At 39.8% G+C, this 22040-nt stretch overlaps 2 protein-coding genes across 3 annotated transcripts in view; one reads left to right on the forward strand and one right to left on the reverse strand.

Annotated features, from left to right (window-relative positions):
* Positions 1-5169, reverse strand: part of GALM (galactose mutarotase) — a 100906-nt gene extending 95737 nt beyond the window's left edge. Inside the window, exon 1 of the mRNA XM_081253525.1 lies at positions 4568-5169. Within this exon, the coding sequence (XP_081109651.1) occupies positions 4568-4580 (13 nt within the window). The 5' untranslated portion in view covers positions 4581-5169. The remainder of the gene's footprint in view (positions 1-4567) is intronic.
* HNRNPLL (heterogeneous nuclear ribonucleoprotein L like) overlaps positions 3923-22040 on the forward strand; it is a 37517-nt gene continuing 19399 nt past the window's right edge. For both annotated transcript variants that reach the window (XM_081253523.1, XM_081253522.1), the window contains exons 1-3: positions 3923-4396; positions 15554-15672; positions 20609-20846. In XM_081253523.1, the coding sequence (XP_081109649.1) occupies positions 4202-4396; positions 15554-15672; positions 20609-20846 (552 nt within the window). In that variant the 5' untranslated portion in view covers positions 3923-4201. The remainder of the gene's footprint in view (positions 4397-15553; positions 15673-20608; positions 20847-22040) is intronic.

The raw sequence follows: 22040 nt of genomic DNA on the forward strand, positions 1-22040 counted from the left end.
GTGAGGCAGAAAACAAAAGTTTTGTATATTAAGTGAAATAGCAATATTGGAAATTGAGTTTGGGTATGAATATCTTATAATTTGCATCTCTAGTTGTTTAAACGATGCATCCGTCAGAAAATGGTGAGAATTTCCTTTTGATTTCTGGGCCTTGTCTATAGAAATTACATTTTAAAATGAACACTACAACAGTGTATTATATTTAAAATTTCCTATGGAAGCTAATTGAATTTCATTATACCAATGAAAAACTGATAATTATAAACTATTTATGCCTTCCCAGAGTTACAGCTGTATAAGCCCTAGTAGAAATTAGTGAATGAATAAGTATCATGATAAATGATTCTAAATTTGATCTGTATGTCTGTGGCAGTAAACAATGTAATACTTAAATCATCATTCTTCTTGACGAAGAGTACTGGCTCTGGAATCGGATGCTTGGATTCCAGTCCTGGCTCTCTAGTCTACTAACTGTGGCTTTAGGGCAGGTCTCTTAACTTCTCCTAGACTTTCTTTAATTGTACAATGGCCATAGTAATAATAATGCCTCTGTTAGAGGGCTTTTGTCAGAATTTATTTACATGATCCTTGTAGTGGTTAGCACAGTGCCTGGCACATTGTAAGTGGCTGCTGTTATTACATGTATATTAGATGTGCCTTGTAGCCTCTCTTGGGTATGTGCCCTGTTTCCTCAATTTGATTGCAAGCTTTGAGAAGGCAGATATCAGGGACTTCCCTCGTGGTGCAGTGGTTAAGAATCCACGTGTCAATGCAGGGGACACGGGTTCGAGCCATGGTCGGGGAAGATCCCACATGCCGCGAAGCAGCTAAGTAGCCCCGCTTGTCGAAACTAGAGAAAAGCCCGCGCACAGCAACCAAGACCCAACGCAGCCAAGTATAAAAAGAAATTAATTGAAAAAAAAAAAAAAAGAAACCAGCTCATATAGTTTTCTAGTCTCTTCATCGCCCAGCACAATGTCTTTTTTTTTTTTTTTTTGCGGTACGCGGGCCTCTCGCTGTTGTGGCCTCTCCCGTTGCGGAGCACAGGATCTGGACGTGTAGGCTCAGCAGCCATGGCTCACGGGCCCAGCCGCTCCGCGGCATGTGGGATCTTCCCGGACCGGGGCATGAACCGGTGTCCCCTGCATTGGAAGGTGGACTCTCAACCACTGTGCCACCAGGGAAGGGAAGCCCCAGCACAATGTCTTATAAACTACTTTACATAGGTCAGCAATGAGGTTTAAAACTGAAGGGCAACTTGGGGCTAGATTATAAAGGACCTTGACTATCAGTTTCCCTAGACCTTCCCTGGAGCTCTCTCTCACTCTAGTATAACCCCTAAGTCCCCTTCGAGCTGCGTCAATGGGAATTCATGGCTGCTGCCTACCCCCATCAACAGCAGCCAATCCAATCAAGCATTCAATTTACCAAAGGCCTGAGGCTGTATGTACAGTAGTGCAAAAGAGATTCCAGGTTGAGCTAAGTAACTGATTATTTGCACGCATTTAGGAGCTGTTTCTGAGTTTTAAAGGCATTTCTGGCTAACTGGGAAGTGTCTAATTTCTTGACCTCACCTAAATTAAATCGTGCAGAATATAATTTATGCCCTCCTTATTTAGCTCTTCTCATGTTTTAGTGATGAGCTAGTTAGCCTTTTCCATATCTAAGAACTTACTGTCACTGAACAATTCATCTGCAATAAGCTCAAAGGTCACTCACGGTCAATGTACTAACAGATGAGTTTCTGAATTTTACTTCTTAGTCTTTTAAATTAACAATTTGATTTGAGCTGTTCGAAAAAAGAATTAAGTTTAATACTAGTACGTATTGACTCTAACCTACTTTTAGTGAAGTAAACGCTGAGTACAGTAGCAAGCTTCAGCAAGGCTGGGCTTCCTTACCAACTGATTGGTGTGAGAACTGCATTTTTTTTTTTTTTTTTTTTTTTGCCGTATGCGGGCCTCTCACTGTCGTGGCCTCTCCCGCTGCGGAGCACAGGCTCTGGACGTGCAGGCTCAGCGGCCACGGCTCACGGGCCCAGCCGCTCCACGGCACGTGGGATCTTCCCGGGCCGGGGCACGAACCCGTGTCCCCTGCATCGGCACGCGGACTCTCAACCACTGCGCCACCAGGGAAGCCCAGAACTGCATTTTAACCTGGTATAATCCATAGGTTGGATGTAGGCTTTGAGACTTTTAGATATTTTCACTATCACACACAATATTGGGGAAGTTTGTACAAGGCCGTTCAGCTCTGCTCATTGGTCCCAGTGCTGTGCCATCATTTCCTCATCTGCACCCAGCTCTGCAGCTCCCTCTTTGATACTTCCTTCTACTTCCATTTTATCATAATTTAGAAAAATAAAACTCTAATTGTTTTTTAGTTCTATTTTGTCAGTGTACACCTGCAGGCGCACACGAATTTGATTATAGCTGTACGGTGTTATGAAGAAGCTTGCAAATGGATTCCGAAACGACAGGCAATGTAAATTATAAAAGTAACAAAACAAACGTAGGTTAAAGCACTGTCAGCAATAAATACAAATGGCTTTTTGGGGGGGAGGAAATAACTTTGGAAAGAAGAGAGAATAGGCTGGGGGAGGGAAAAATCCACAGCATTAGGAAAGGAAGAGCCACACTTAGGGACACATCTGAGGGACAAGGACATTAGAAACACTTAAGTGACTCTTGATCCTAGGCAATCCTCCAAGGGTTAGAGTCACAGAGGGCAGTTAGGTTGCGTGAGATCTGCCAGTTCCTCTTCTGACACTGGACCTTTACTTCCCAAGGCCCACTCGTTCAGCCTTGTTGAGCAGGGAACTTGCGCCCGGGACTGTACAGGAACTGGGTTTGCAAAGATGAAAAGAGCACAGTTCCTGTCTCCAAGCGCTTCTAGTCTTGAAAACAGAACATCCTAATACGTGGGTATAAAGGGCCCTGTTGCAAAAAGAGAGAGCAGTAACTAGAAGCTCGCGGAGGCCTCAGGGCTCCACAGAGGAAATGAGCTGTGTGTGGTCCAAAGGACAAACACTTTTGATAAGCTTTCATAGCTTTCAAAAATAAATGATGTGAAATAAATAGATCGCCTAGAAAGGCACGGGTTGGCATGCAGGATGAAACTTTATGTGGAAGGTTTAAAACACATTTAATGGGAGCTGGGACTTGATACAAGTCCCCCGTAATTGTCAGGAAAAAAGGGTCCAGAAGACCCATGAGTGCTAACCGATCAAACGAGCGTCTTCTTCACACTGGCACCTCAGGAAATGTTGAGTGTTCTGGAATATCTGCTTAGGGGCGGGGAGAGAGTCCATCCACTTGTATCAGATTTTGCACACAACATAGGGAGAAGGCTACTTTCACGATTCTAATCCCTTTTCTCCCCTCACCGCCTGTAGTTTCAGGGCTGCGAGATGTCTCTGCAGGGATTTTCTCTTTTGAAGAGAAGTAATAAAAGCATTTAAATTAACGGGAGGGCGGTTAACACCGCAGTCCCGGACCCACTGCACGCCTCCTCGTCCGCCGGGTTTCTCTCCGCGCCTCACCTCCAGTTGGCCCAACAGCGCTAATGGCCGTCGGGTAGCAACGGCTCCTGGGCCGCACGCGGCGGGCGTTGAGCGGTCAGGACTAGCAAACCAGCTGAGAGTTCGAAAGGCGCAGGGAGAGGGGCGAGGCCGGGCCGTGGGCGGCTTTTGATGAACAGCCCTTGCAGCCAATTGGAAGCCTGGTCGACTTTTCCCTCTGCCAATAGGAAGCGAGGCGCGGGCTTGGGGGGGGCGCTTCCCGCGGGCTGCGGCTGGATTCGATCCTGCTCGGCGGCCGCGAAGGTGGGGGTGGAGGCTCGGCCTGCGCGGCGAGGAGTGGATTAGGGGAGGAGGGAAGACCGGAAGCCACGGTCGCGTCCCCATCCTTAGATTTGCTCCCCAGGACTGGGAGCGGAGACGGAGGAGGAGGGAGAGGCTGAATGTTGGCTCCGTGATAAAGGGGAGCGGCCGCTCCGGAGCCTCCTGCCGGGGCGCCCTCCTCATCCCGCGCACTCTCCGCACCCACCCGGCTTCTGGGCGCGCGGCCCACGGGGACAGCCGGGCCGCGCAGACCTTCGCTGAAGAGGCGCTGCCCGCGACGGGGACTGGCTGGCGAAGTCCGAGGCCCGCGCCCCGCCGCCACCCCCACCCGTTAGCCGGCCGGTCCCTCCGGCCGCCGCCATGTCCTCTTCCTCATCCTCCCCCAGGGAGACGTACGAGGAGGACCGGGAGTACGAGAGCCAGGCCAAGCGCCTCAAGACCGAGGAGGGGGAGATCGACTACTCGGCCGAGGAAGGCGAGAACCGCCGGGAAGCGACGCCCCGGGGCGGGAGCGATAGCGGCGGCGGTGGCGGCGGCCGGAGCTTCTCACAGCCGGTAACAAAGCGCGGCGCCCCGACCGCCGTGCCTGGCGGCTCCCCGGGAAGCAGGGCCCAGCGGCAGGGACTCGGCCTCGGGGCCTCCCGCCCGCCTCGTTTTCCCTTTTCGCTGCGCTGACCGGGTCGGGAAGCGCCGGCTCTTCTCTGGGGCTTTTATTCTTCGCCCTACCTGTTTCCAGCATCCCGATCGCGAATCCGGTCCCGGCCTGGCCTCAGGCCCCGCAGCGAGTCCACTGCCGGTCCGAACTTGGGGAGGGTCGCTGGGCGGGGGCGGCGGGGAGGCGTTGCTTCCGCTCCGTGGGGGCTCTGGTGCGCGATTAGCCCTTTGTTAGTTTTCACTCCTCGGGCGGCTGGCCGGCGTCTGACGACCCGCTCCCTTCAGCCCCCTGCCCGCAGCATCCGCGCGCTGTTCACAATCACAGGATGGTGGTGTTGGTTCCGCCCAGGGCTCTCTTCGCCTGGGTCCTGAGGAGAGCCGCCGCTAAGTGACAAATTACGCTCTGGGGCTCACCGCCCAGTTCCCCTGAAGGTTTAATTTAAAAATTTTTACTCTTGGCAGGCCTGGCACGCACGCTTTGCTCCCCAGTTTCCTGATGATTGCTCAGTATAGTGTTTAGCTCTTCGGTTAAAAATAAAATGCGTTGGCAGGTGTTCGCACACGCCTACTTACAAGTAAAACGAAATCTTAAAATCACCTCAGTTCTTCATGGGCAGTGTGTTCCCAATTCGTTCCACAAAAAGAACTGAACTCAGGACTGCATCAAACACACGTTCCTAGATTCTTGTTTCTCTCATCAGAAAGCTTAGATGGAGACAGAAGGAATGTGAAAATCGTTTTATCCACGGCAAGTGGCAATTCAGCTTCAGCTGGATGGAAACTAAGGAAACAAAGCAAAGGAAACGTTTTTGCCCTTTTTGGTGCGCTTAAGCTGTCTTAATGACTGAGCTGTTCTTTAAACATTTAACACATTCTAATTGTGATTTTTTTAAAAGCAAACTTAACCCGAAATTTACGAAATAGTGCACATATATTCTAATATTAGATTAAAATGTTTTTCACCTTTAATAAGAGGGAAATTAGAAGTCTTTTAGCTCTTGTTTGCATTTTAATGTAAAAAATTCTGGTCAGTAATCCCCGGTGTTAGAGTTTACAAATACGATAATGTTGCAACACATTTTAAAAAGGAGCTGCTTCTTCCTCTAAATAAAATAGTTTATTTTTTTAAGTGAAATTTTATTTTTATTTATAATGTTTATTTTTTTGGCTGCGCTGATCGGCATGTGGGATCTTAGTTCCCTGACCAGGGATGGAACCCGTGCCCCCCCTGCAGTGGAAGCACAGAGTCCTAACCACTGGACCCAGGGAATACCCAAAATAGTTTTATTATGGCTAGATATTGCTTTCTACTTCTGTACCTGAACATTTGGAATATTCAAAATGTAACTCGAAAGTGTGAATAAAGAAAGTGCATTTTTTCTTAGGAAGTTTCAGTTCAAAGCTAACTCCATTGTGGAAATTGAAAACACAATTGGAATATTGGACTCTTATAACTGATATTTAGATGCATTGGATCAGTGTATTTCTTTTGCCAAAAATTTGCTCGAGTGTGCAGTAGCATGAAATGTCTTCCATTAAGTGTCTTGGAAAGATACTTTAACCAGTTTACAAAAGTTGTTTTTGAAAACATTAAATATTAAGCCAATAGTATTATTTTGGATGTTGGGACGAAAATAATGTATAATTAATACATCCAAAGGGAATTGTATCTAGCAGTGGAAATAGCACTGGACAGGTCTTGGGGAGAGTCAGGAGTCTTAGCTAGCATACAGTCTGTGTGACCTTGGGAAAGTCAATTAACTACTGTTCTGAGTTCTCTTACAATGTAAAATGTGAAAGTTGAACTTCACGTTTTCCACACCTGAAGTTGTAGTTCAGTGATTAATGTAATGCAGCTTTTAAATTACCCAGGCAGGAACTAATGTATGCAGATTGAGTTATAAATTCAAATTTTGTTTATCTTACTGCTTTTGTTTCTTAGGAGAGGGTGAATTGCTTTTATTTAACAGAACCAGTATTGTACTGTGAAATCTAATGAAGGATTATTTTTCCTGTTTTTAAACATTTTTCTTCATGTAATTTTGGGTACTAGTTTGAAATCATTGCAACTATGGAAACCTGTGTGTAATAAATTTTACTAGGACAGGAATGCCCTGAATAGAAGTTTACTGTCTAGTGCATCATCATCGAGAAATATGGTAATTCATCTAACGGAAAAGGGTTTGACTCAACTTCAGCCCAGCCCCTTTGTACAAAGTGTTTAAGTACATGCAGATCAGGTACAATGATAGGTAATTCTTTCAATGCTAGTTGGAAGTTTGTAAAAGTGTACAGTAAGACTTCAATGATTTACATTGTTTGGCTCTTCATTTTCCTTGAGTTATTTAATAATAGCTAGATTTAAAGAGGAATGTGAGTATTTAAGAAAAACTGTTTCTACAAATGCTCCTTCCTGATTTAAAGATGAATTGATCATTGTGAATGATGTTTTAAGGTGTAAAGAGAAATGAGTTTGTAGTTTAGATATGAGAAGTAAGACACTCTTCAAATTTGTGTCTTCTGGTATTAACTTTGAAGAGCAAGAACCCCCAGAGTGTTTCAAATTCTTTGGGCTGCATTTTGAACAAAGCTTAATTATGGAGGTTCATGCTATGTATTATACAATTACTTTACTCTTGTGGAGTAAATTGTGTTCTTAAATTTAACAGGCATGAACTTCAAGATCATATTAATAGTAAATTTCTGTATCTGCTAACTTTTATGAGAGCAGCTTGACTTATGAATATTAGCACTCCACTTGGCAAAACCGATTGAGGAACTGAATTGGGAGTTTACTTACAAAAAAAGTCTGCTTTTATAGAGATTGGTATCAATAAAAATTTATGGAGTACTAATGCATTTTAGAGACTTTTAAGTTTTTCTTTTACTCTATTCTGCTAGTGACTAAACAGGCAAATCAAAGATTGTTAAAGTGATTGCTGATGAGGTGAAAATTTAAGTTTCTCAACTTTTAATAAATAGACTTGTAAGATGGCAAAATGCCAAGATAAAAAATATGGATCCTAGGATTTCCAAACAAAGGAATATGCATTATATAGAGAATCTAGTTTGAATTTAAGATATACTGTTAAACTTTAATGATCTGAATTACAGAGATGGTAGGACTATTATGATGGCTTATTGGGATGAATACAGAATGGGAGATGGGATGAAGGCACTTTGTTAGCTTAGCTCCCACAGGAAAAGTTTAGAGACTGTGACAGTGAACATAGTAACTACACTGTGGTGTGTACCTCAGAGGTAAGTGCCAGAGCCTTGAGGCTTCTATAATGGTAATGTCCTGTGTCTTATTTAGCTAAGCTGCTGCAGTAAAGTGAGAATTTTAGGCTTAGTTTTGGGAAGTAAATGAAAAGTAGTAGGTTTTACTATCTTTTGGTTTTAACAAGTGACAGTTTCTTCATGTTAGTACATATAGTGAAAAGTGCTGTTAATAGAGCCCTAAGCCCAACCAGAGCAGGTGTCTTGGCTCTGCTACCAACATGCTTTGTGACTTAACCTCTTTGGAACTCAACTTGCTACCTATCACATGAGATGGTTGGATTAGATGATCACTGTGATCCTTAGCTCATTAAAAAAATAATACTTGAGCCCTGTCATGTGCTAGGTGCTGTTCTTGGTGATGGGATATAATTTTAAAAAAATTCCATATCTAAAAATCTGTGACTCTACATCATTTAGTGCTTTATTTTATAAAGCAGGGAAAATATATTTTTTCCCTCTATGAAATTGAATACAACTTTCAAAGCTTGCAGTTGCAGCCACAGCACCAACTCAAGATGAGCTTAAACAAAACAAAAAGGGGGCAGGGGTAGGGAATTTATTGGCCCGAATAACTATGAATGCCAAGTTGTAGCATTAGTTTTAGGCATGGCAGGATCGAAGGTTTTAGATGATGTCATAGGGACTAGATTCTGTCGCTTTCCATGTTTCAGCTCTATTTCCTCTATGTAGTGATAAAGCTAGGCTTACATTTTTATAGCTAGCAAATAAAGAAGAATAGTCTCTCCCTCAGAGTCCATAGCTATCCCCTCTGATCAGCCATTTTTATATCTCCCTACCCCCAACTAGTCACTGGACTACCTCTGAAGTTGGGGAGTTACGACCATGTGACTGAGAATACCAGTGGAATAATATGGGGTTGAGGAGTTTTTGTTTGTTCGTTTGCTTGTTTTTGTGTTCAGCCACAAGAAGGGGGAAGGAGTTTTGGGTAGGCAAAACCAAAGGATTTCTACCACATGAGCAAAAAAAATAAAGATTACTTTTTAAGAAGTTATTTGAATCAAAGTTATTTTTAATCTTTGTTATGTGATCAAATGTTCCTTAAAACTTTGGATAGGAAGATTACAGGGTTTCCTGTGTTTTGGATCTGCTCTATTAAGAAAAAGGTCAAGTAAAGAGATGTGATTGTTTAATTTTAAGAAAAACCGGGACTTCCCTGGTGGTCCAGTGGGTAAGACTCCGCACTCCCAGTGCAGTGGGCCTGGGTTCGATCCCTGGTCCGGGAACTAGATCCCACATGCATGCTACAACTCAGAGATCGCATGCTGCAACTAAGACCCGGTACAGCCTGAATAAATAAATAAATATTAAAACAAAAAAAAGAAAAACCATGTACTAGTTAACTCTAAGTATAGTGTGAGTTAAAAGCTATTTGCAGCTGTCCCTTAAAACTAGTTCGTCCTTGATCTGTGTGAAGTATCCAAAGTAAAAGGGGGGGATAATCTTAAATATCTGGAAATCTGTACTCATTTCTTGGTAGTACTTTGATAAATTCTAATGTATCCAGAAAGTGATTACCAGAATAGAGAAGGCACTCAAGATCATATCGTAAGAGGAATGACAGAAGACTCTGGGGGACATTTAGCCTGAAGGGTAAACTTAGGTGTGATTTAAGAAATCATTTCAAATTATAGGAAGGTTATGTAGCAGAGGGAAATGAAGATAAGGATAGGAGGTGGCAATTAATGTTTACCGAACCCTGTTAATAACAACATCTAGCACTGTGCTAGACATTTCATATTTGTCCTATTTGTTGTAATTTTAAGTGATGAAGATTTTGCTTTATTTTTAAATTTTTATTTATTTATTTTTAAAATTTTATTTATTTTTTAAAATTTTTGGCTGCATTGAGGCTTCATTGCTGTGTGCGGGCTTTCTCTGGTTGCAGCGAGTGGGGGCTACTCTTCATTGCAGTGCGTGGGCTTCTCACTGTGGTGGCTTCTCTTGTTGTGGAGCATGGGCTGTAGGCACACGGGCTTCAGTAGTCGTGGCACAGGGGCTCAGTAGTTGTGGCTCGTGGGCTTTAGAGCGCAGGCTCAGTAGTTGTGGTGCACGGGCTTAGTTGCTCCGCGGCATGTGGGATCTTCCCAGATCAGGGCTTGAACCCATGTTCCCTGCATTGGCAGGCAGATTCTTAACCAGTGCACCACCAGGGCAGCCCTGTTTTATTTTTTTTTAAGTGAAACTGAGGTTCAGAAAGGTTAAGTAAGTAGCGTAGCGTAAGATCGCAGAGCCAGTAAATGTCCAAATATTCAAACGCTGGTCTGACTTCAGAGGCCATTTTGTATAGGAAGTTACAGGGAGACAGATTTGGATGCACATTATGAAGAACTTTCTAAAATATTAGTCTCACAAGGTAGTGTGTTTTCCTGTCATTGGAGGTGATTAAGGAGAGGCTGATAATCACTTGCAGTGGATCTGTGCACGTTTGGTTTTGGGGGATGAACTATTGAATTTGAGGTTGGTCTTTTTTAATCCTATATTTATAGGAGGGCAGAAAAGGCTGTTCAGGGGCTGTTGAGCACGTGTTATGCGTGGAGATGTTGGGAAAACAAAAAGCCTGAGGACATTGTGCATTGCCTTTGTGAGTTTACAGTTTTACTATATGGAGAGTTTTAATGGGCCCTTCTCATTCCTCTCATATGGAAGCTTCATTTATATTCTATTCTATTCTGAGCTTCCCTTCTCTTTAGTTAAGCCTGGTTTTCAGTCTGCAGTCATCAAAATTAGCACTCAAGATGGATGTTATTGGAGTTTGTCTTTGAGGTAGCCTTTGAAGAGGGGCTGGGGGTTTGTAACTGGTCTGTAGCTTGCAGTGAGGACCAAATAATGTCTTCATTGTAGTTGACCCATTTACTTAAAGAAGGGATTGAGTAATTAAAAAGGAAAAAAGTATACGGAAATTGCAGGTATGCCTCCATTTGCTGGGTACTTATTTGGAATATTGTTTCTAGTCTGATAAATAATAGATATAAATAGACCAGGAGAGAGCCTAGATAACTAAACATTTGAAATGGAAAGAATTTGAGCTTCTGTATGAGAAAGGATTAAAACAAACTCCTTAAGCTTTAGAAGACGTGGTCAAAGTATTAATATATGGATGGAGTAAACAATACTGACTTATTCACCAATTTAAGATTCAGCTGCATAGTATGATGCTTACAGGAGGTAATTTTAGGGTAGTAAAAGAAGCTCTGAAGATGATTTCAGATTTCTTATCACCACCAGATTTCTTCTCTACCACCATAGGTAGAGATAAAATGTTGATTTAAGAAACATGTTAGGGGCTTCCCTGGTGGCGCAGTGGTTAAGTATCCGCCTGCTAATGCAGGGGACACGGGTTTGAGTCCTGGTCCGGGAAGATCCCACATGCCGTGGAGCAACTAAGCCCGTGCGCCACAACTACGGAGCCTGTGCTTTAGAGCCTGCGAGCCACAACTACTGAAGCCCGTGCACCTAGAGCCCGTGCTCGGCAACAAGAGAAGCCACCGCAATGAGAAGCCTGCACACTGCAGCGAAGAGTGGCCCCCACTCGCCTGCACGCAGCAACGAAGACGCCAACACAGCCAAAAATAAATGTAAATAAAATAAATAAATTTATTGTTGTGATGAATTGGGAGATTGGGATTGACATATATACAGTAATATGTATAAAATGTGTAAGTAATAAGAACCTGCTGTATAAAAAAATAAATAAAATAAAATTCAAAATAAATTTATTAAAGAAACATGTTAGTATTTGTGGGGAAAAAGAGGGGTGGTGAAAATATAGTTTGAAAAGATACCTTTAATATATCAGTTTTATATTTGGAAACAACACTAGGGTTTTTTAATTTTTTAAACTACAGAAAGGATGAGAAAATTTTAAGTTCAAGGAAAGGGGACATAATTTAAAGATAGAGAAATATTAAGGTAGATAAACTTACGAAAGGCAGAGTCATTGAGTGGGAATAAGGGAAATTCAGAGGGTATGGGATATATTCTCAGCCTTGAGGTTGAGATAATCATATCTTTCCCTGAGTACCATATTGATTGCATTTAACATCTTTCAGCTTTTAAAGAATAACTTAAATCTTGATCTGTTTCATTTAAGAAATATAATTAAGTAGTAATATATTAAAATCAGATCATTTGAGAGATTTTTAAAATTGATCCTATAATCCGTTTCTTTGTAAGAAGACCAGTTTTAAAAGTACTCATTTTTTAACACTGTATTCAAGATAGTGGTTATCTGTGTTGGGAAGGGAGGTAGGAAGAGATGTGTTCAGCTCCCTCTTCTTAGTGTTTTATTTATTAAACTGGGTAGTGAGTTAATGAATATTTTTATATTGTTCTTCATACCTTTTCGTAGATCTTAAATATACAATAATTTCCCAATTTTTTTATTATGTAAAATATTTAATTACATATGCCCTTCACCTAGATTCAGCAGTTTTTAACATTTTGCCATTTGGAATTTTATCTCTATATGTGTATATATTTATATACATACTTTTTTTTTTTTTTTTTTTTTTTTGTGGTACGCGGGCCTCTCACTGTTGCGGCCTCTCCCGTTGCGGAGCACAGGCTCCGGACGCGCAGGCCCAGCGGCCACGGCTCACGGGCCCAGCCGCTCCGCGGCACATGGGATCCTCCCAGACCGGGGCACGAACCCGCATCCCCTGCATCGGCAGGCGGACTCTCAACCACTGCGCCACCAGGGAGGCCCTATACATACTTTTTTTCTCTATACTATTTGAAAGTAAGTTGAGACATCATGACAGTTCATCCCTAAATATCACAGTTTTCCTAAGAATAAGGATATTCTTTTCATATAGCCATTGCCATCATAATGGTACCTAAGACAATCAAAAACATCTTAGGGGCTTCCCTGGTGGCGCAGTGGTTGGGAGTCTGCCTGCCAATGCAGGGGACACGGGTTTGAGCCCTGGTCTGGGAGGATCCCACATGCCGCGGAGCGACTAAGCCCGTGAGCCACAACTACTGAGCCTGCGCGTCTGGAGCCTGTGCTCAGCAAGAAGAGAGGCTGCGAAAATGAGAGGCCCCGCGCACCGCGATGAAGAGTGGCCCCCGCTCCCCGCAACTGGAGAAAGCCCTCGCAAAGAAACGAAGACCCAACACAGCCAAAAATAAATAAATTAAAAAAAAAAATCTTAAAGAAAAACCCAAATGAACTTTTTGGCTAACTCAGTAATATCCTGTTTATAATTCAATTTCTCCAATTTTCCCTAAGATGTCTTTTATAGCAGTTTTTATCAATTGTAAAATGAAGGCTCACATACTGCATTTGGTTGTTGTCTGTCTTTATTCTCAGTCTGAAATTTTCCTTCCACTATTTTTTACTTTTTGAGGAGCCCAGGCCAATATAGTTTTCTTTTGCATTTTTACCTTTGCTAGCTCATTTCTAAGGACCAAAGGAGATGACTGTCTTATTTCTTGTAGTTTATTATTGTCTAATTATTTTTAGAATAAAACTTATTATTTATACTTTAAATGTTTTCTCTAAATTAGGTTTTTAGGTATTACTTAGAGCTTTCTTCCTGCGTTATTGTCATCCAGTAATTAAGAGCTTAATGAGGATAATGTACATTTGGTTGTTGAGTTTCACCGAGGCAGTCTCATTTGTTAAAGTTGCTAATGTGTTGGTATACAAAGGGTACAATCAGAATGATTCATTTCAGACTTAGTGGCATGTAATGAATATCTGTTTAACCATAGAAAAGACTCAGCATAAGCAATTCAAATAAAATTCCAAGGACTGAATTAGTATTTGCAAAGGATTTAATTTATGTGTTGGATTTGACAAGAGTGTAAGAATAGTCTCATGGTTACTTTATATACTTAAATTAGTTCTTTTTTAAAAATTCTGACTTTTTTATTGGCATGGCACAAGACTGTTCTAGTATTTTCTAACAGTCTTTATGATAATAAAGCAAAGTTGGTGAGTCTTTAAAAATAGCCAAAAAGGGGGGCTTCCATGGTCGCACAGTGGTTGAGAGTCCGCCTGCCGATGCAGGGGACACAGGTTCGTGCCCCGGTCTGGGAAGATCCTACATGCTGCGGAGCGGCTGGGCCCGTGAGCCATGGCCGCTGAGCCTGCGCGTCCGGAGCCTGTGCTCCGCAACGGGAGAGGCCACAACAGTGAGAGGCCCGCGTACCGCAAAAAAATAAAAAAATAAATAAAAATAGCCAAAAAGGGATTTAATGTTCTTAAAATTATTCTTAAGTTTTAATGGTAAAACATTTGTGTTTTTAGATTAGGAGGAAAAAACCTTTTTTCCTGTTTATAGGAGAAAAAAACCTTTCCTTTAATAGATTTTTTTGGTATATGTGTGAATTGTACTTGGAATTCATTTCTTTCCTTTTAGAAATTACTTTTTAATTGGAATATAGTTGATATATAATATTATGTTAGCTTCAGGTGTACTGCATAGTGATTTGACTTTGCATACATTATGAAATGATCACCATGATAAGTCTAGTAACCATCAGTCCCATACAAAGTTATTATATTATTGACCATATTCCTTATGCTGTATATTACATCCCATGGCTTATTTATTTTGTAACTGCAGGTTTGTACCTCTTAATCCCCTTTACCTGTTTCACATCCCTCCCCCCCAACCACCCATTTGTTCATTGTATCTGTGAGTCTGTTTTGGTTTTGTTTTGCTTGTTGGTTTATTTTGTTTTTTAGATTCTGCATAATGCCCTTTAGATCCAACCATGTTGTCACAAATGGCAAGACTTCATTTTTTATGGAGGTCATTTCTGAAGTGATGCAAGAGAGGTGCCCAGTGGCTAGTTGTAAATACAGATCTTTGTCTTAATAGAACTTGAATAAGTAAATGAGAGCTGTTTTCATTTTCAAGCTAATTCTCCTGCATAGTCCCTTTTAAAATAAAGTTTAAGACCATATGTTTTAAAACTTCTTGCTGGGCATACTCAAAGATGCACAGTACTTCACAGAAGCCTAGGAAGGCTTGTTTTTTTTTTTGTTTGTTTGTTTTGGCTGTGCCACATGGCTTGTGGGATCTTAGTTCCCCAATCAGGGATTGAACCCAGGCCCTGGCAGTGAAAGCACCAAGTCCTAACCACTGGACTGCCAGGAAATTTCCCAAGGCTTGTATTTTTGAGTACTCCTTGTTCATCAGCAAAGATGGTATCTTGTCTAAATTTAAGTTGTCGGGTGTACGGAGTAACTTCAAATTATTGTGGGACTAGGTAACCAATTAAACTAGGACAAAAGATGATATTAATCTATATTGCAGGAAAAATAAAGTATATAATCTTTATATTAAAGAAGAAATTTTAATTGGGACTTTCTGTTCATTTGGTCTACTTGAGATTTTGATTTTTATGGAAGTGAAATTATGAATATAAAGTATGTTTCCAATTGTAGCATGCTCTGTGTATCTGCTGACTTTTTTTCTGAGATTTTCTTGAAGTTGAAATAAGTTATTTGTTTATTGAAGTATAGTTGATGTACAATATTATATAAGTTGAAGTTGAAATGAGTTATTAAATAACTTATCTGTAGTTCTTATTGAGAGAGAATGTTCCCTTTTAAGAAATCAGAATTTTCATGCCAAACATTTAATTAGTGATTTTACTCGGGTCCTTTCGCTAACTTATGAATTGCAATTTGGTTTGGGATTTTTTTTTAATGTTTGCTTTTTAATGCAGAGATGGGTTTAGTAAAAGAGCAATTTATTTGACTTTTAAAGTTTTTAACTAGAAATTATTTTATCTTGCTAGGAGGCAGGTGGAAGTCATCATAAAGTTTCTGTTTCACCCGTTGTCCATGTTCGAGGACTCTGTGAATCTGTGGTGGAAGCAGACCTTGTGGAGGCTCTGGAAAAATTTGGGACAATATGGTAAGGCCAATAGGGACTTCATACAGATTGTGAAAACAGTATGGTAGAACAAACTTTGCTTGCTTGCTATAAGCCTTGATGTTTAACCGTAGTATATATTGTTTGCCTATGATTGTATATCTTTGAAGCCTTCTGAGGCTTTCTGGGATTATGCATGGATGAATTCTTGTGTATCCATGATCCCCTCTCACTCCTCAACCAGGTTGTGTGTAAAATTGATTATTGCATCTTTCATCTGATTTTCAAATGAATCCATGATTCCTTCTTAGACGCTGCTTTTCAACCATTGAGTTAATTATGCCCTTCATCTTCAGAGTTTCAAATAGTGGTACTTAAATACTAATTTTGTTTTGTTTTGTTTTTTTGAACCATTTAAGAATTAATTGACAATGAAAAGTGTGTAGATTAAGGGTAGGCGTTATTTGCTTAGGTGCGTGTTGCTGTGAGTTCTTATGCAGGTCATGAGCCGTCAGTGTTTTGTCCTAGATTGTCTTCCTTTTGTGTTTTGTATTCACTCAGGCTCCTCCTTTTTCCACAGCTGGTGTGTACTTAAGAATATTGACTTAAATGAAATATATAATTAGAAAAGTGAATCTGCTGCAAAAATAGACACTCTAAAACATTTTGTAGATTATTTTTGGAATATGCCCGGCTGTTCTCTTAGTATGGATAATCTAGAGTTTATTTATTTTTTTTCCATTGATGAGTACGTTTGGGGTTTTTGTTATAGGCGTCAGACACAGACTAAGTCATGATATATAAGTAGAGAAATTTCAATATATTTGCCGAGATCACTTGATTGCTTCAATTTTATAAAAATGTATGTGGAGTTTTGAGTATTGAAAGGATGGTGAATAAATAGATGGGGAGGGAGTGATCAGAGGTTCCAACAGAGGAATCATTGCTTCAAAGGAGTAGGGTTGTGTTACCTTCCATCATGGGATCTTTTTAAATAATTTCTTTGGTGACCTCATTGAGAGATGGATGACTTAACAAACTTGTTACCCTTAACTTATGTACCTCAGAAACCACCGTTAACATATTGTTGATCCTTGGAGATACAAATTGGAAATCCACACAGGCATTAAAACCCATTTCTTGAAATATCACTAAGATAACTATATCACTTCTTAGTCATTTGGAGTGGATATTGGAAGTTAAGTTTGTCTGGACAGTTACATAGTATTGAAGCAGACTCCTTAGGCTATATTTATTTAGACTTGCATGTTGGTACTAGTCTAACCCAGTCACTGTAAGGACCTTCTACGTGGTGCATTCTCATGGAGTTATAAAAAGATGGTTATCTCTGAATTATTACTTTCTTCTGTTCTTATATATTAGGGTTTTTTAAGTTATTAGAGCCAAGAAATACCAAAGCAATGTCAGAAAACAAGTTGATGAGCAAATGCAGTTGGAAACTTTAGGGAAATAATAACTATATTGATATTTTGATGTTAATTATGACCATGACCTGAATGTTGGGGATTAAAGAAATAGAACTATTTGTTTAAGTTTGTAAGTAATTTGAATTACTTCTGAGTGGCCTGTCCGTTTTTATTATTTTATTTATATACTTAAAAAATTATTTATTTATTTATGTGGTTCTGCTGGGTCTTAGTTGTGGCAGGCAGGCTCCTTAGCTGCAGCTCGTGGACTCTTAGTTGCAGCACACATGTGGGATCTAGTTCCCTGACCAGGGATGGAACCCGGGCCCCCTGCATTGGGAGCTTGGAGTCTTATCCACCGTGCCACCAGGGAAGTCCCAGTTTTAGACTCTATACTGTTCGATACTTAGTCCATGGTAATGTGTTCCATATATGAATTTTATTTAGTTAATTTGCATAGTACATCGTTCTGTCCTCAAGATTGGTAGCTATGTGGATAGAAAAGTCATGAAATAATCGGAACAAATTAGTGTATAATTACGAGCTTAATTGGCATAAATATGTATAATAGGAGTTTCAGTTGTGTGGAATGATCTTGAATAAGAGGTGGCTGCTACTAAAGCTAAAAGAACCTTGAACAGCCTCCTATGAGAAGTAGGTGTTTTGCTTCAAAATGTTGCATTTATAGAACCTTTCCCTATTTTTTAATTTGTTGATTTATTTAGTGGTGTGGGGGGGAGGGAATTATAAAAATTATATAGAAACTGCTCGTCTTAAATAGGTGAGTCACCAAGTTCAATATATAGTAAGTTGATACTTAAAAACTAGATGTATAGGAAAGAAGTTCAGGAGAAACTATAACAAGATCTTGAGAATGGTTGTGTCAGGATAATAAAATTGCTATTTTTTTGTCTTTAATCAAAAGAATATTTAGAAACATATACTGAGTCTCTTTTCCTCCCTTCTCCCCTCTCATTAAAGGAGAGGATGCTAGGTAGTGATTAGCTATACCAGTTTAAATTTTAAAACAAAACTTTTGGGACCTAATTTGTGTAGTAAATCTCTTGCTTCCTCCTGTTTTTATTTAAAAATTAGTAAACATGTTTTAAGCTATAAGTTGAAAGCACCCGCCCTACCTACCATGTTCCTTAGACTTTTTGTTTATTTTTTCTCTCTTTGGTCTTCCAGTCTTTCTCATACTAATGCTTTAAAAAAAATTTTTTTTTTAATTATGTGCCAGGGCCTCCCTGGTGGCACAGTGGTTGAGAGTCCACCTGCCAATGCAGGGGACGCGGGTTCATGCCCCGGTCCGGGAGGATCCCACATGCTGCAGAGCGGCTGGGCCCGTGAGCCATGGCTGCTGAGCCTGCGCGTCCGGAGCCTGTGCTCCGCAACGGGAGAGGCCACAACAGTGAGAGGCCCGCGTACCGCAAAAAAAAAAAAAAAAAATTATGTGCCAAACAATTTTAAGTGAATTCTAAAATGTCTTTGTGACATTCTAATTTTCCCTTCCCTATCTTCATATGATGCCACTTTTCCTGGGTAACCTGTTTAACTTTTAGCTCTGTGCTTCTAGCTTACTTCTTATAGTAGTTACTGACAGCACTTTTTACTACAAACAGGTGAGTCTATTTTAATAGGCCAATAAAGAATTTAAATATTTTTGGGCCTTTATAATTTTTCTGTTTCCAAAAAGCCAAAGGGCATTGTTAACATATTTACTTGGTGATATCATTTAGCTATAAAACAACTTATATTTGTGAGAGGAGAATATTTATTATTCCTTGATTTCTTTAGCATAGACCTGATTCCAGGGTTTTCTAGTTTTTTGTGTGCAAGACTTTAGAACTTCAGCTAGGAGTTTGCATTTCTAAAACGAATGTTTCTCTCTGGGAATTTATATCTTGCATTTATAAACTAATCCCAGGCGTTATTGTTTCTGTGTTCTATTCTTTAATTTTGAATGATGTGGGTTGAGAGAGCTAATAAGCGTCATAGACCAACAAATATTGATTGAATACCTGTCATGTGCCAGGCTCTGTTTCTAGATTCTGAGGATGTAAAGATGATTGAGGCAAGGCAAGCAGTATGTATGCAGGAAGTGTAATCTTGATGATAATCCTCCCAGTTGTATAAATGAGGAAGCTGAAATTCATAAGAAATTACATAATTTGCCAGGCTACAAAGTGGTCTGTTTCTTACTAAGAAACACTTGCTAGGTTTTGAAGTTTTAGTGGTTGGTCCTGGATGCCTGATTGAGAAGCAGTGCTGTCACTGAGTACCTGACCTGATGTTATTTCTCTGGCCTTCTGCTATTATAAAAAGCACATTGATTGTATTTTAAAATACTTTTAAGGTCCTTGTTCCTGTGAATAAAGGACACGTTTCCCTGTTCTGATCCATGTGTTCTGATTTCTTGCTAACCTCCCTCCCTTCATTTCTTTATTTTTCATTTCATGTATTAAAGTATATTCCCCTTCCCAAAGAGTATAAAATGAAGAGTAAATACTACATTGTCTTGGCCATAGCATCCATGATTACTGTATTCTAGTGAATATCTTTTTATGGATTCTTTAATATTTAAAAATATTTAAGAATTTTAGGGCTTCCCTGGTGGCGCAGCGGTTGAGAGTCCGCCTGCCGATGCAGGGGACACGGGTTCGTGACCCGGTCCGGGAAGATCCCACATGCTGCGGAGCCACTGGGCCCGTGAGCCATGGCCGCTGAGCCTGCGCGTCCGGAGCCTGTGCTCCGCAACGGGAGAGGCCACAACAGTGAGAGGCCCGCGTACCGCAAAAAAAAAAAAAAAAAAAAAGAATTTTAGAGGAGATTATTTTATGAAATTTGGTCTGTTTGTAGTTGCTTCTTTTTGTCTTTTGGTTCTCTGTTTTTAGTAAGACAAATGGAAGTGTAGTCATTTCTTAGTGTGGCGCTTACTTTTTTGCAAAATTCAATAGAGGTGGTAGTTTCTGTTGTCAAGGACACCCATCTGCTAACGTTCTCTTGAGTTTTATCTCTGTTGATTTCTTTAAAAAAATTTTTTTTATTGAGGTATAGTTGCTTTATAGTGTTGTGTTAATTTCTGCTGTTCAGCAAAGTGGCTCAGTTATACATATATATTCTTTTTCATATTCTTTTCCATTATGGTTTTTCACAGTATGTTGAATATAGTTCCCTGTGCTACACAGTAGGATCTTGTTTCTCTGCTGATTTCTGTATCTAGGTATTTTCTAATGTTGCTTGGAAGTGGCAGCCTGAGAAATAAACTGGATGGCATTATTAACAACTGGTAACAGAATTGTGCTTGAGGAGGGCATGAGGTAGTTAAAAGCTTTCAATCACAGGAGGAGGAGGTTTCAACTGTGTACCATCTACCTGGTATACCACAATTTATTTGGATAATTTAAGAGTTGACTAATATTGGATACAGGTAGTGAAGACTACTAATCTGTATGATTTGAGACATTTTTATTAAAGTCTGCTTTTACTTGATTGAGAAAAATAATGTTAATTGAACTTGCTACATTATTCTTTCCCAATCTCCCTTTCAGCTATGTGATGATGATGCCATTTAAACGACAGGCTCTAGTGGAATTTGAGAACATAGATAGTGCCAAAGAATGTGTGACGTTTGCTGCAGATGAACCTGTGTACATAGCTGGTCAGCAGGCTTTTTTCAACTATTCTACAAGCAAAAGGATCACTCGGCCAGGAAATACTGATGATCCATCAGGAGGCAACAAAGTTCTTCTGCTATCAATTCAGAATCCTCTTTATCCAATTACGGTGGTATGTATTTTAGCAAGACAAACTAAATTAAAAGTGATTTTGGAATTTGTCTTGAGTGACTAATCTGTAGTTTTCTTCACTGCCATGTAGATATTTGAAAATAGTGGATTTTTTAAAAAGAATTATTAAAATTAATTTTAATTTTGACTGTCAAGTTTAATGAACAAAGACATGGTGAGCACTGAAGCTATAAAAAGGTCAGAAGCACGGTTGTCATAATTAAATAAGTACATTAAATTTTTTAATTAACATCAGTGTTAACTCTCTTTCTGTTAATAAAGCGTTAGACGGACTTGGTGGAAATGATCCAAGAAATCTCTCTCTAATATGCCATCACATGTATTAAGAGCATCTACTAGGTAGTGACAGAATTCCATAGTACAGTAAGATACATTTATCATTATAAGCTGTTTAGAGATAGCTTGTTAAAAACTTCTCTGATTTACCTAAAAATTCCCTTCTTCACCCTTTAGAAAAGTGATATTAAAATTTTAAAGGATTCATGTCCTTGAACCAGTTCAGTTTTCTACTTCATGATAATCACATGCTGTTTAATAATAAACTAGTGATAAGGACACTGGATTTTTGTAATGAATAAAATATCACAATAAGAAGAGCTTCATTTAGTATGATTTCTAGGGTATATGATATTTGGACATAAACTTAAAGCATAAGACACTGTTTAAATTTAGTTAGACATTATGTATCTATTTACTTTTGTAATATGTATAGACTTATTAATAAACAGTATTAATGTATTTATAATATTTGGTGTTTTGGGAGAAAGAATATAACAAGTACTCCGATTTGTTTACTGTATCCTTAGTACCTAATGGTGTGGCTGTGTAATTGTAAGTACTCAGAATTTTGAAAGTTGAAGAATTGTTCCTAAGTGGGTATTTAGGGTTCTCTCTTAGATGATTCAGGCATCTTGTTTGGTGAAATTTAACTCAATATAAATGATCTTCCCTGGGTCTTTTATCTATAGCCATTGTCCTTGAAAATAAATACTGAGTTCTACTACTACTCTTTAATAAATATTTATTATTCTAATTTAAGTGATTATAGTATTAAACATTTCAGAGTCACATTGGAAAAAAACAAAGTGATTACAGCTTTGGTTTATTAATTGTGTATTGTCAGAGATTCTTTTAGGTACCTGTTAAGAAAATAAAAATTGAGGATTCATTTAGG

Source organism: Mesoplodon bidens (assembly GCF_964165515.1).
Source record: "Mesoplodon bidens genome assembly, chromosome: 14".
Lineage (NCBI taxonomy): Eukaryota > Metazoa > Chordata > Mammalia > Artiodactyla > Ziphiidae > Mesoplodon > Mesoplodon bidens.